This window comes from Phoenix dactylifera, chromosome 1, assembly GCF_051530095.1.
Source record: "Phoenix dactylifera cultivar Ajwa chromosome 1, Ajwa_hap1_PhDact_Kaust_v1.1, whole genome shotgun sequence".
Taxonomy (NCBI): Eukaryota; Viridiplantae; Streptophyta; class Magnoliopsida; order Arecales; family Arecaceae; genus Phoenix; species Phoenix dactylifera.
Genome location: NC_143190.1, coordinates 42,615,337 through 42,628,397, shown reverse-complemented (window position 1 = coordinate 42,628,397; position 13,061 = coordinate 42,615,337). Strand labels below are relative to the sequence as shown.

The window sequence follows — 13,061 nt, the reverse complement described above, 5'->3', positions numbered from 1 at the left end:
GTATGAGAATCATGCATCCTATGACTCTCTTGATGTCTTTTTAAATGGTCTGTTCCCCCACTACTACTACAACTATAAAGTTTGGCACATTTTTTACATTTTGCTTTCCAGACTCCATCAACCATAATTCTATCAAATTCATTCCATACAGCACTAGTCCTCTTACGAGAAGAGGTTTGATCTCCACTTGGTTCACTAGTTCTAGAGGAACTAGGAACATGGGGTTGGGGATTAGTTTCTTCTCCCTCAGAAACAGGAGGAATGCCAAAATGACTTTCCTCAAAAGATGACATATCTAAATTGATGAATGCAAAAAATAAAAACTAACCACAAGGAGGAATTGAGTAGAGGGTCAGAGGGCAGAGGTAGAGCCGAAATTCTGAGCTTCCTCTTGTGCTCTCAACAGGAGTGATCTTCTCTTCTCAACAGGAACCTCCTCTTATGTAGCACTTGAACACTTGCTAAATGCAAACTAAAAATTAAATTGCTAGAAGAGCACTTTAAAAGAGAGAAATAGTAGTAATAGAGAAGGAGAGAATAGTTGGTTTGGTGTGGTGAGAATGAGAGAGGAAAGGGGTATTTATAGGACTCCAAAAAAAATTTTTCCAAAATACCCCTCAAATTAGCTGTTTTTGGACTGTTGGGAGGGGTATTTTGGGAAAAAACCAAAAATAGCCATTGGAAACGGCTATTTTCTCCCCTCCTTCCAGACGGGCCGTGCCAGGCACGGCCCGTCTCGTGCCGTGCCGGGCCCGGCCCGCCAATCCACGGGCCTGGGGCCGGGCCGGGCTTCAGTTTTTCGCTGAGCGGGCCGGGCCGGGCTTCAGTTTTTCGCTGAGCGGGCCGTGCCGGGCACGGCCCGCTAACGAAGCGGGCCGGGCCAGGCACGGCCCGTTTAGTCCGTGGCCCAGTGGGCCTGGGCCGGGCCGGCCCGGCACGGCCCGATGCCCATCACTAGGCACGGCTCATAAAAGGAGGTCGGGCTGGGTTAAGGATTTCTAGCCCGCGGGCCGAGCCCGGCACGGCCCATAAGGGCCTGGGCTAGCACGATTTGTGGGCCAAGTACGGCACAGTCCGCGGGCTAGTCCGGAACGGGGTATTTATAGGACCTCAATTTTTTTCCCAAAATACCCCTCAAATTAGTCGTTTTATGGCTGTTGGGAGGGGCAAAATGGGAAAAAAGCCACAAATAGCCGTTATGGGTATTTTTTTTGGACAGGGCACGGCCCGTGCCGGGCTTGGCATGGCCCGCCACCCCACGGGCCTAGGGTCGTGCCGGGCTTAGACTTTAGGTTAAGCGGGTCATGCCAGGCACGGCCCGTTTAGTAACAGGCCGGGCCAGGCACGACCTGTTTAGTCTGTGGCCCGATGGGTTTGAGCCGTGCTGGGCCCGGCACGGTCCGTTTAGTAATAGGCAGGGTCAGGCACGGCCTGTTTGGTCTGTGGCCCGATGGGTCTGAGCCAGGCCGAGTCCAGCACGGTCCGATGCCCATCTTTAGCATCTACGGAAGCCACGTGCGCATCCAAAGCCGCACATTTTTTTCGGTTGTCCGCGAATATGAACGATAAAAGCGGGGTAGATCGAACCCCCACTTGCGGCGGCCTTATACGGACCCTTGGATCCGTGTGCCCCCTCTGTGCTTTGAGAGTCCCTCACCGGAAGGTTCCTCCGTGTTCGTGCTGTACCACTCGCACCCCCATGGTTACCGTTATCCCGTAGGACCTTGTCTTAAGATCCGTGTCTTGTGAGAGGGTGGCAGGCGCCGTGTGTCCCCGGAAGCTTGGCATCCGAAGCCCTCCTACGCTATGTTCTATTTTGCGCACCTCGGGTTACAGGCAACTAATTCAAATCATTCTTACATTAACTCTTTTATCCTGTTTTTTTTTTTCCACACACTGTAAGAAAGTTTCAGGTTGTTGTATCGTTGATGGTCATCGGTGTTGGTATCTTATCTTGCTCCTAAATCCTGAGACGCACGAGATGCATGAGACATGGCCATGGCTTTTCATCTGCTACCCATCTCTAATCTCTTATAATTGCTGAATGATGCTGCACAAGCTAATAGTCCGTCGAGCACTGGATTTACATCCATCCTAGACAATAATAGAAATATTTCATGCAATAATTAATTTATAATTTTTTATAATAAAATATCTATATACATGCAATAGTAATAGCTGCAAACTAGTTTTAAGAAAAAAGAACATCGTTACAGCAACCAACCGATACGTAGATATCATGATTATTACGTTAAATGTTTTATAAGATAAGAAAGGCATGGAAGATAATATTTTACACCATGTTTGTAACGGCTCTGAGCTTCCTCTTGTACTACTGAATAATTTGTACATTTGGAAGGGGGCAAAAAAAAAAAATATTAAATAGAACACAAAAGAGATGGATGGCATAGTCGTAGGTTTTAGACGAATGGAGAGCATTTTGGCAACGCTTCCATTTTATATAGCTTGGCTGTCGTTCGTCTTGACTCACACGACTCGGCCAGCGTTCAGAGAGAGGAAGAGAGAGAGAGAGAGAGATGGCGGGGCCACCGGCGGGGAGGAGGAGCGCGATCGGGAGGAGGAGTCGGAGTCTATCGAGCCGTCCGATCCCGAAGAGGGGGCAGGTGAAGGTGGCCATCGCGGTGGGGCTGGCCCACTCCGTCGCCGCTTTCTTCGCCCGGGCTCCCGTCCCCCGGCTCACCCGGTCCGCTTCCTGACGCCCGTCGCTCCCCGGAGAGGTGGGGAGGGGGGGAATCGCTCATCCTGTCACTTCCAGTGGCTCTTCTTAGTTTCACACACAACTTCTTGCTTGGTTCCTTAAGAAACATCCAACTCCAACCTTTTATTTCGGTTTCTAGTTCTGCGAAATTTTGTTAATAAATAAAGTCCCAGTTAGATGTGAAAGAAAATGACACCCTCATAAAGAGATCGAGCCTCCCCTTTCCAATATCCGAATTCTTTATCTACTCTCTCTCATCCAAAGGTTTTCATACCTCCTACTGCAATGCAAGGAGATGCTTCTTGTTTGATGCATGGGAAGCTGGGGATGTAACAATACCATAATCCTCTCTAACGGCTTATTAAATTCCAGACCACAAAACGTATCTGAAATGTTAGTGAAAACCCAAGGTCTCGATGCACGGAGCTCACTCCAATAGAGTTGAAGACAGAACAAACTGGAACTAAATCTAATCACGCATTCATCAGGGAATGTGATTTATGTATTTTATATTTTCTTATCCTCTCCTAACATGCGGACTTTCCTTTGATGGATGAGCCATGTAAAATTTTTTAATAAAAGAATTAAAGTATGGAGACAGGTTCGGACTCAAAATCATGTTAAATCCCTGTTTGTCCCAAAAATTTAAACTTATAGAATAAAATAGGTTTATTATATATATATATATATATATATATATATATATATATATATATATATATATATATATTTATAGAACTTGGAGCTTGTGTGGGTTGAAAGTCACAGCAAATTACACCATTTGTCTTCCAGCCGTAGTTACAGACTTACAGTGAATGCTATCAACAATCACAGGCTATCTAGAGTGCAATCAACAAAAGATAAGAAGCTCATAAAAAGAAAAACACATTGTAAGAAAATATAAAATATATAAATAAATCTTAGAATGAGGTTGATTTATTTATATATTTTATATTTTCTTACACACATCGAGCTCCCTTCGGTCAGCTAATTAATGTTCATCCCTATGACCAGCTGCAATCATAGGGACTTATTTGGCATGCAATGTGGGCTGTGACTTCAAGCCAAATCCAAACTTCTTGGGGAAAATGTTCCATCCACTTTTTGGCTTCCCAAGCTTCTCGATTTCCTGCTTCATGCCTAAACACTCCTTCTCGAGCTCTGAAACTCGCAACCTCATGTCCTCAACACCCACTCTATGGTCATCCTCCTTTTGGGCCTGCATGATTTCGGTCTGGATTGTTCCTTCGTTGGTCCTTGGGAGCATGGTATTCCCATGAGGGGCTTGGGAGTTCTCCATGCTATCAGAGACGAAGAACCAGCCAGCAACTGAGGTTCGTAGACGAAGCTGCTCAAAGAAGACGACTTGAACAACCACCCGGAGGGGCAGCCTTTCATTCTGGGCTGCATGGGTGCAGGCCTCCAGGGAGAGCTTCTGGCAATTCATGAGCCGGCAGAGCTGCTCGCGTTCTGACTCTGTGAGCCATGGGTGGGACTGCATACAGAACCAGAAAAGATAGTAATCATATACCATGAAGAGTTACTGTATCAATTGGAAGGGGGAAAAAATCTGTGCGGAAATCATGACAAACATAAGAATTTTCAAGTTTAATTGCATACAAATTGGTATCTTTACAGCACCATACAACTGTGGCATAGCATACATATTTTGCTTGCATGAAGGTACCATTTAAGAAACAAAAGAAAGAAAACAAATCTGCATGCTTGTTAAATGAGATTGATTGCTAGTTCAGGAGATTTATCGAAGGGTTCATTGGGCCGTATCAAAGCTCAACTTCATCATAGAACCAAGTCTGGCAAGTTCAGAAACCAGATCTCAGGTTGGATTTTAAACTTACATTATCAGATAAAAAGAGTTCCTTCAATTGAAGAAAGCTAGGACTTACCATCTGTTAATCTTCATTTGCACCTTAAACAATGCCATAAGACTTTAATTTTCTAACCAATATACTAAATATAAAAAGAGCATGTCTTTTCCAGTTACAAACAAATTCCAATAGTCAAAAAAGGAGAGTAGCCAAGTTTGCAATAGTCATGCTATATATATATATATATATTGAGAAATAGGATGCAAGAAATCCTGGCCAAATCAAGGTGAGGGATGGAAATGAACCCAATTCTTTGGTGCCAACCTCCAAAGACTTCTACCAATTGCACTAATTGACAGCCCTGATAGTTATGATTTAGTTTGCCAGGAAGATAGACGTGCATTAGAGAAAACAGATGACAAATTTCACTGGGAAGTCAAAGCACACGATGTTCATGTTCTTCCTGCGACGTCCGTACATGTACATATGCAGGTACATGGACGTACACGCAGGTGTGTGTGGCGTGCAAGAGTGCATGTAAATTGAGAAAGGATAAAGTCTCCAGTAGAAGAATGTAAAAGTTTAAATTGGTTATAAAGAGCTATTAACTTAAGATATGTATCAATAGCACGATAGATGCCATCATCTAAAGGTCTGGCATAATCGGGAATGACAGCTGCCAGTGACTGGAACTTGGGCAGTTTCAAATTAACATCTGGTGCGACTTCGGCAAGATAACCATCAACAAGTTTTGCTACCATCGTCATTGGTGTCAATGAAGGGGATGGGGCCATCACTTGTCCCTCATTCAAAGTGCTAGGAGAATTTGCAAGCATGGATTGGTCTGTCAACATGAAGTGATCAAGGATTCGCTGGACGCAATCTATGTCATAGAGAGTTTCAACCGAGTAGCCCACATTTGGTATTAAAAGGTCTTCCAATGCAGCATCATCCAATTGGGCACCTATTCTTTTCTCCAGATTTTCCCTACATAAAGGACTTGCATGTAAGATCATTGCAGTATGAAGCATGCTGAGCAGAAACTTTGTTGAAGTAACACCCTTTTTCGTTGGCAGCAATCCAATGATCTCTTCAAGGAAGACCCTCTGATTGCTTCCTGATGGTGCTGAAACTGATGCACCAGGAGTTGTACGGGTTGTGCCATCACGGAAGCTTGAGTTCCTACTCAGACATGGAAGGAACTTCCTTGCATAAAACATGAGTGCTCCAGCAACATTATCTGGTTTCATGCCTTCAGCTTCCACAGCGAAGATAAGCCTCTTGAATAGAGGTAGACTGAGGAAAGAAGCATCCTCATACCACCAATCGGCACCAGTGGATCTTGGCATCTCTTCAGCAACTATTCCATTCCACAAAGAGCTGCCTGGGCTCTTCATGGAAGTGCGTCCAACCACAGACCAACCAAAAAGATTTGGATCAGCACAAGCTTTAGATGCCAGTGAGCCGATGCATACTGAGACAATGTGAAGCACTTCTGCATGGGAAAGAACACTCTCGCACGACTGCAGAGCTTTGATTGTATCTTTCCAACTATTATAGACTTCATTAAGGAAGTGCTCTGTCTGTAAAATAAGATTCCCACCTACATAATCTTCAGTCATGAGTAGGTACTCAGCAGCGCAGCGCAGACAGACCACATTGAGAGCATTCAGCTCTATCTTTACGTCATAGCAAAATTTTGCTACAAGCTCAAAAGCCTTGGCACCGCCAGGAATGTCATGAAGCTGAAAAACACAGGCTTTTCCATCCTCACCATGAAATTCACTAATCATTTGTTGCAAAAGCCCGCTCCTATTAAGCAATGGGAACTGCAATAATTCATGAAAAATATTATGCTTGTTATAGACACAAACAATTCATTGAGAAAAGCAAACAGACTGTCAGATTATATCACATTTTGCAAAAATGATAAGTGTTTAAAAAAACAAAATTGTATATATATACTTCAGACTTTATCAAGTCAAGAATCGTGATGGTTAGGCTATTAGCTCAGGTTCTTTACACACAGATATGTACCATGGCACATTTATAAACATACATATATAATGAACTAAACGAAGCCTCCTGCAGCAACTTTTTTTTTTTAATTGACAAGCTAATCAGATCATAGCATATTACCACTTAAAACCTACAAGCATCTGCATGCTGATAAATCACAACAGCAATATGTAAGGTTTTCCGAAGGGCCATTTCTAAGTGCAATAGTCTGGTTGAATAATAGACATCATGGCAAGAGATGAATATAATGCCAAAGAATTTTAAAGGAGATGACTAGCTCTCATTTGAGAAAAAAAAGACTCCACATAATGCAGATTGAGCATATGATAGCTATAACAAAAGTGCTTTCGATCATTTTTCCTTAAGAAGAAATAGTTGCACTTTCTAACAAAGCAGAACTTGCACCACCTCCCTGCACACAAAAAAATAAATAATTAATAAAATAGAGGAACTTTATGAGATACAGAAGTTGGAACTGTGTAGCGTATGTATTTGCAGTCTCCATCTGTTATGTATGGAAATCAATACCTTTTCAGTAGAAATGTCATTGCATCAAAATATTTTGAATAAAATTCTGACAGAACAGATCAATTCTTTTAATATGCATGAGAGTTTATGATGTTCTGCAAGATGGACTCTAAAAAAGATTTTAGACAGGGAAAAAAGCTAGAAAAACTATTACAAATTTCTAGATAACTAATGGCATATGTTGATAATACATGAATGTTTGGAACATTTTTTGTTATGGTCTTCATTGAAATAGTATGTCCTTTTCCAGCATTCAGCCTAAGTTACTGATTAGAATTTTTCCAATATAGCGATTAACCAGCAGAAATGAGAATGTTGAGCTGGATGTGTGGTAAAACTAGAAAGGATAGACTAAGAAATGAATATGTTAGAGGAGCTGCAAGAGTTGCACAAATTAAGGATAAAGGATGGAATATCGAGTCAAATGATTTGTATATGTACAGTGAAGATCTGAGGAGGCTCCCCTAAGAAAAGAAGAGAAAGACCTAAATTAACATGAATGGAGGTTGAGAAAGGATATAGAGAAACATAATAATATCGAAGGCGATCCTAGATAGGAATACTTGGCAAATGAGGATCCATAAAGTCGACCTCAAACAGTTGGAAAAAGACTAAATGATTATGATCTGATAGCCATTAACTAGCTTGTCATGTCCATCTTATATGTAAAAAACGGGATCTTTCCATATTCAAAAGTTCCTTGAAATCATGCCTCTTTTGGTAATTGTGCTGCTATCAGCCACACTTGCATAAGTAGGAAAATGGAAATGCGTAACATTATATGAAGGCAGCTTGAAAAGCAAAGAAGCAAACCTTGTGGAGATGAAAGGACATTTCTCCTACTTCGATCACAACATCGCTCGCAAGCTCAGCTGTACATTTCCTGCAAGCACAAAAAGTACCCAAATGTTAGAATGAATTCACAAGGACCATGACCACGAAACTAGGAAATCTGATTTCTTTTGGTTACTTATCAGGATAGTTTAGGACATCATGTTTCTTCATGGTCGATAAATAGCTTTGCATCAATATGATCCCTAAATTGGCAGTTCCCTCCACACAGAAGAACATAAATAACATCCGAACGTATCGATCATCCAATAGAATCCTTCTGGTGTTGGAAAATTGTTTAAATCTGTATGTGATCAGCTCTCAATTTTCACGATCACCACTGCTTGCACAATTAAACATGTGGACTGGGGGCAATATGCACACTATTAGATATGCATATAAAATTTCTTCTCAGCCTTTGGTTTAATCCAAACTGATTCATTTCTTTCTTGTGACAAACCTCTGGATATCTTTGTCTGCGGAATTAGTGATATACTCTAGACTATTTCAGAGAGCACCTTGATGACTTTTTATCAAGGTAATACCAGAAGCACTTCTAATTGTAGGACACTTTATGCTCCGAAGACCAGATGGCAACATGTTTAGGAAGTATGGTAGGGAAGATAACATGTTGTATAACATCAACACTAGTTCGATTTCATAGCATTCCCCACTTTGACTTGACAAGCATATGAGGCACACAACTATGAGCCTTGCATTCCAAATGTCACAGTTCCGGTGTATTTATTTAAGAAGACCTGCTATGAGGAATATTTGCCGACCCAACCTCGCAAGATATTGACCTCGGTATTGCTCGAAGTGTGGTATCTCAGTGTTGACCAAAGTGAAGCCAAATTAGATGGAGTAGGAAGAGGATGCCACGTGCCTCCACAAAAACTGGAAGGCAACTAATGCCCATTCACCACGTGGCCACGATTGCTGTGACGGTTACTCCAGCTCGGCCATAACTGCATGGTTGACGTCCTTAATGTGGCGGACCGTTACCGTGCAGTTATTACACGATGTATCGTTGTTTTGTAGTTATTACAGGTTGGGCTGCTACGGCGTGGTTATTAGGCCCTCTGCTGATTTCGGTGACAGACATTGAGCCTCTCCTATTTATAGGGGAGAATGGGGGACCCTCAGCTAAGTCATTATATTCCCATTCTAGAAACTCTCTCTCCCTCTCTCTCTCTTTTTCTTTCGTTGTTCCATAGAATATGACTGACTTGAGCGTCGGAGGGTCCCCCGCTAGAAAACTTCCAGCAAGTGGATTTTATTTCAGGTTGGACTCAAACCCTGGAAGTGGTATCATATAAAATGCCAACTCTATCAACCCGGTGTCCTTCATCTCGGGTCTCCGCCGAACTCAAATTTACTTCGGGACTTCACCGACCTCAATTGGCCTCGGATTCTAGCGGCAACAAGACCCAAGATGCCGAGAGTGCTATATTTGTAATGCTTGTCCATAAGCTCGAACCCTAATAGTGGTATCATATACAACGCCAACTCTATCAACCCGGTGTCCTTCATCTCGGGTCTCTGCCAAACTCAAATTTACTTCGGGACTTCACCGACCTCAAGTGGCCTCGGATTCTAGCGGCAACAAGACCCAAGATGCTGAGAATGCTACATTTGTAATGCTTGTCCACAGCTTGAGAGAGAGCCAATTGAATTTTGTCAAAACTATGTGAGAATATTTGTTCGATCTCTGTTTATCCTCTAATCCTCCTTGGAAATCTTTAGAGGATTCTCCATTCCCTTAATTCTCTAGCCTTCTGTCGGATGACCTTAAACATTATTTCAAAAACACCCCAAATTTTCCCTGTGGCAAAAGTGCCGCTAGGAGAATGCCCTTCTAAGCTCATGATGTAGTAATGCATTCATATAGAGATGCGACCATCATTAAAAAAAAAAACTTAAAATTGCAAGTATCTCGCTGTAAAAGAAATGCACATATGAAGTACCGTACCAAAGAATTGTTTTTTTACGCTTGCCTAGCTCTCTTTTTTTCACCACAAGAAAATACTGTATTTAAAGAGTAAAACATTTTATTATTAGTACTAAGCAGAGAAGAATGTTGCAACTCTTTTTCATGAACAAGAAATTCTGTTGAGAGCTGGATATGGAAACACATACCACGTTTGGCCTTCCAGTTGGAAGATTTCAGCCTTGGAGCCCGGCTTCATGGTCGCCATCCTTCTTTTTCCTTCTTATTATTTTGAAGTTCTGATTTTTGTCAGGAATGTTATCTCGCTCTACGCTCAGTAGAGGAGGAAGAAATGAAGGAACAAAAATAGAGAAGGATCTGGAGCTCTAGGGCTGATCGCGCCACATAGAAGAACAAGCATACAGATCTTGAGATGTGAAAAAAGAAGGGAAAATTTTGGAGATTAGAGGGAAAAGGTTATCATAAGCCTATGAATCATCTTTCCTGTGTTTCGTTCGGTTGAGAGCGGGGGGAAAAAGGAAATAAGAGATTAAGATGGGCCCGGGTCTAATGGGGAGGAAAAAGGGGCAGCCCGTCCCCTTGAAATCCTCCCCGATGGATTCCACCGGCTTTTCGCTTTTTCTCTCGGTTACATCATTTGGGACATTGTGTCCACCAAGCCGCATTTGTACCTCCCTTGGAGTGCGCCTTTCTCTCGTGTGAAAGGAAAGGCGGGGGCATGATTGCCGACTTTAAATTTGTTTGTGGTACTTCAAAAGAAAAATTACAACGTTAAACTTGTGGTGGCCAGAGATCGGCAGATCTTCAGACACCTTTGTCATTGGAGCTGAGTTTAAAGCTATGTGGGAAGGCATCTCTTATGTGAGACATACTCTGGGTGTGGCCTGCATTCATCTCGAAGGAGACTCGGTTATAGTAATCAAGTAGGCAAGACAAGCAGGCAATCACTATTCTACGACATTCGGAGACTAGCGAAAGAGTGTGGTTCCTTCTGGGCTTCTCATGTCTACCGGAAGGCAAATAGTGCAGCCGACTAAGTGACCTCTGCCGCAGCTTAACACTTTGGAGGGTTTCTTTGGGAGAACCAAGCGGCTGTCCTTTCTTCTCTCCGTCAGCTTTTTTTTTTCAGATTTTGTTGGTTGCACTCATGGTGTGGTGTGAGGTGCCGTTGTACCAAAAAAAAAAAAGAAGAAGAAAATTACATAAAGTTCCCTTGTTTAAGCATAATTTTAATCTGCTTATTTGCGGAAGTTCCCCGGTATGGTTGGCATAAACAATATGTCGAGGGAAAATTGTATATAGATCCACGGTTTCTTAAATTTCTTAAGACTCCCTTGTCAGCAATAATTTGCCAACTTTATATGTAATTGGAAGTTCATAGCATTTTGATGGGGCTACTTGGAGCCAAAATTGATGCTAGTCTGCGCTGCCGTATGCGATTACCTAGAGTTTGGATGCGCTACAATGCATGTTTTATATCGCAGAGACCAGTGCATGTTTGAATGGGCGACAAATCGCCCATCTCGAAAATGGACATGCCACCTGCATGTCTGATGTGTCAAATATGGCAGGTTGATAGTTGAGCAATAGCTATCCATTTTCAAGATGAGTGATGTATCACCCATCCAAATATGTACCATTCTTTAGGATACAAAATATGCATCATAGAGGAACCCAACTTCTACCCATCGGACATGGGTCCATTTATCTGTAAGCCAAGCTGCCATCCACTGATATAGAAGGCGCCAACTAAGATAATGTTGTGCTAGAGGTTCCATCCCACATGACATTTCTTGATGTTAAGAACTCTCATGGAGGTTGCATCCGACTGCGGCAAATATCAATCTGCTGTCCTGCTTTTGCTTTTATTCACATCTGTCGGAAGCACTATACATATTGTTTTAAGGAATAAGTTGTGAGGACCCATGCGGGCGTATGTTTAAACCCACATCGGTTATTCACTGGGTAAATTTTAGGTACTCATACATGATCAAGAAACTCAAATAATACCTTCCGGGTAGCTATTTTGGGTGAAGTCTTGAGTTGTTACAAATGATATCAGAGCGGACCCGGACCATAACCTATGTGGACTAGGGGACACTGCAGCACGAATCCATGGGGCTGACCACGGGCCAATCATGGTATTTGTGATTAGATTTGAATGGATTTGAACCCTTAGTCTGACAAGGACGTCAGGACATATATGGGAGGAGTATGTGAGGATCCATGCGGGCGTGTGTTTAGTCCCACATTAGTTATTTACTGGGTAGATCTTGGGTACTTATACGGGATCAAGGAACTTAAATAATAACTTCCGGTTAGCTATTTTGGATGAAGTCCTGGGTTTTTTACATAAGCACTATGCATATTGTTAATTTTGTGAAACTGAAATGGGTTCACATAGACCGATTAATAAAATGGAGATCTCTACAATGCCAACATTCTATTAAGAACTTTTCAATGGATTCACCTATAGATAGGTGTGGCAATTGGATCGGGTCGGACAAGATGCGGATTAGGTCGGATATATGGTAGATCAAAAATCTGCCAACTCAAATCCGACCTATTTATTAAATAGGTCGAAAATACAGATCTCAACCTGGCTATTTTATTAAACGGATAACTTTCTCAATCTACAACAAATTGAAACAAGTTAAACAGGTGAAGCAAAAATATTGCCCCCCCCCCCCCCCCCCCCCCCCCCCCCCGACTTCTAAAAAGCCTTCATTTCTGTAAGACCGTTTTCCAATTCTTTTGCGCCAAAATCTTGCTCAAAATTCATTCAAACAGCCAAATGCAATCACAAAGGGACCATAATTTAATTCAGTTCGGATGTAGAAAGACACATAAGAAAGACACCTGTTTGCATCATGATACTCTTAAACTAGTGACATAGAGAAATCTTTTCTCAGTGGTTTAATGTCGCATAACAATAAGGTTCTAATACAAGAATATGATCTTAAGGTCAAATCTCGAGAAATGAGCAATGGGCACCATTTCCGTGAGAACCTACCTCTTCAATGGCCTTAAAAAAAATAAAATAAAATAAAATAAAAAAATTGATGGTAAGGTTTTAGGTGGAAGATATGAAATGGCAATGCCAAAAAGGTAACAACAATCAGTGGACATGAAGAAACACTGAGCTGTCAGCATGCATGACAATGTGCTTCCATGAGTTAAATTG

The 13,061-nt window shown here is 42.1% G+C and overlaps 1 protein-coding gene across 1 annotated transcript; it reads right to left on the bottom strand.

Moving 5' to 3' along the window:
- Nucleotides 1-3,463: 3,463 nt before the first annotated feature.
- LOC103695810 (BTB/POZ domain-containing protein At5g03250-like) lies at nucleotides 3,464-10,512 on the bottom strand. Its single transcript, XM_089923865.1, has 4 exons — nucleotides 10,066-10,512; nucleotides 7,909-7,978; nucleotides 5,151-6,377; nucleotides 3,464-4,214 (listed from the first exon to the last, which is right to left on the bottom strand). The coding sequence occupies exons 1-4, from the start codon at nucleotides 10,122-10,124 to the stop codon at nucleotides 3,750-3,752; spliced, it is 1,821 nt and encodes a 606-aa protein (XP_089779991.1). The 5' UTR covers nucleotides 10,125-10,512; the 3' UTR covers nucleotides 3,464-3,749.
- Nucleotides 10,513-13,061: the final 2,549 nt, after the last annotated feature.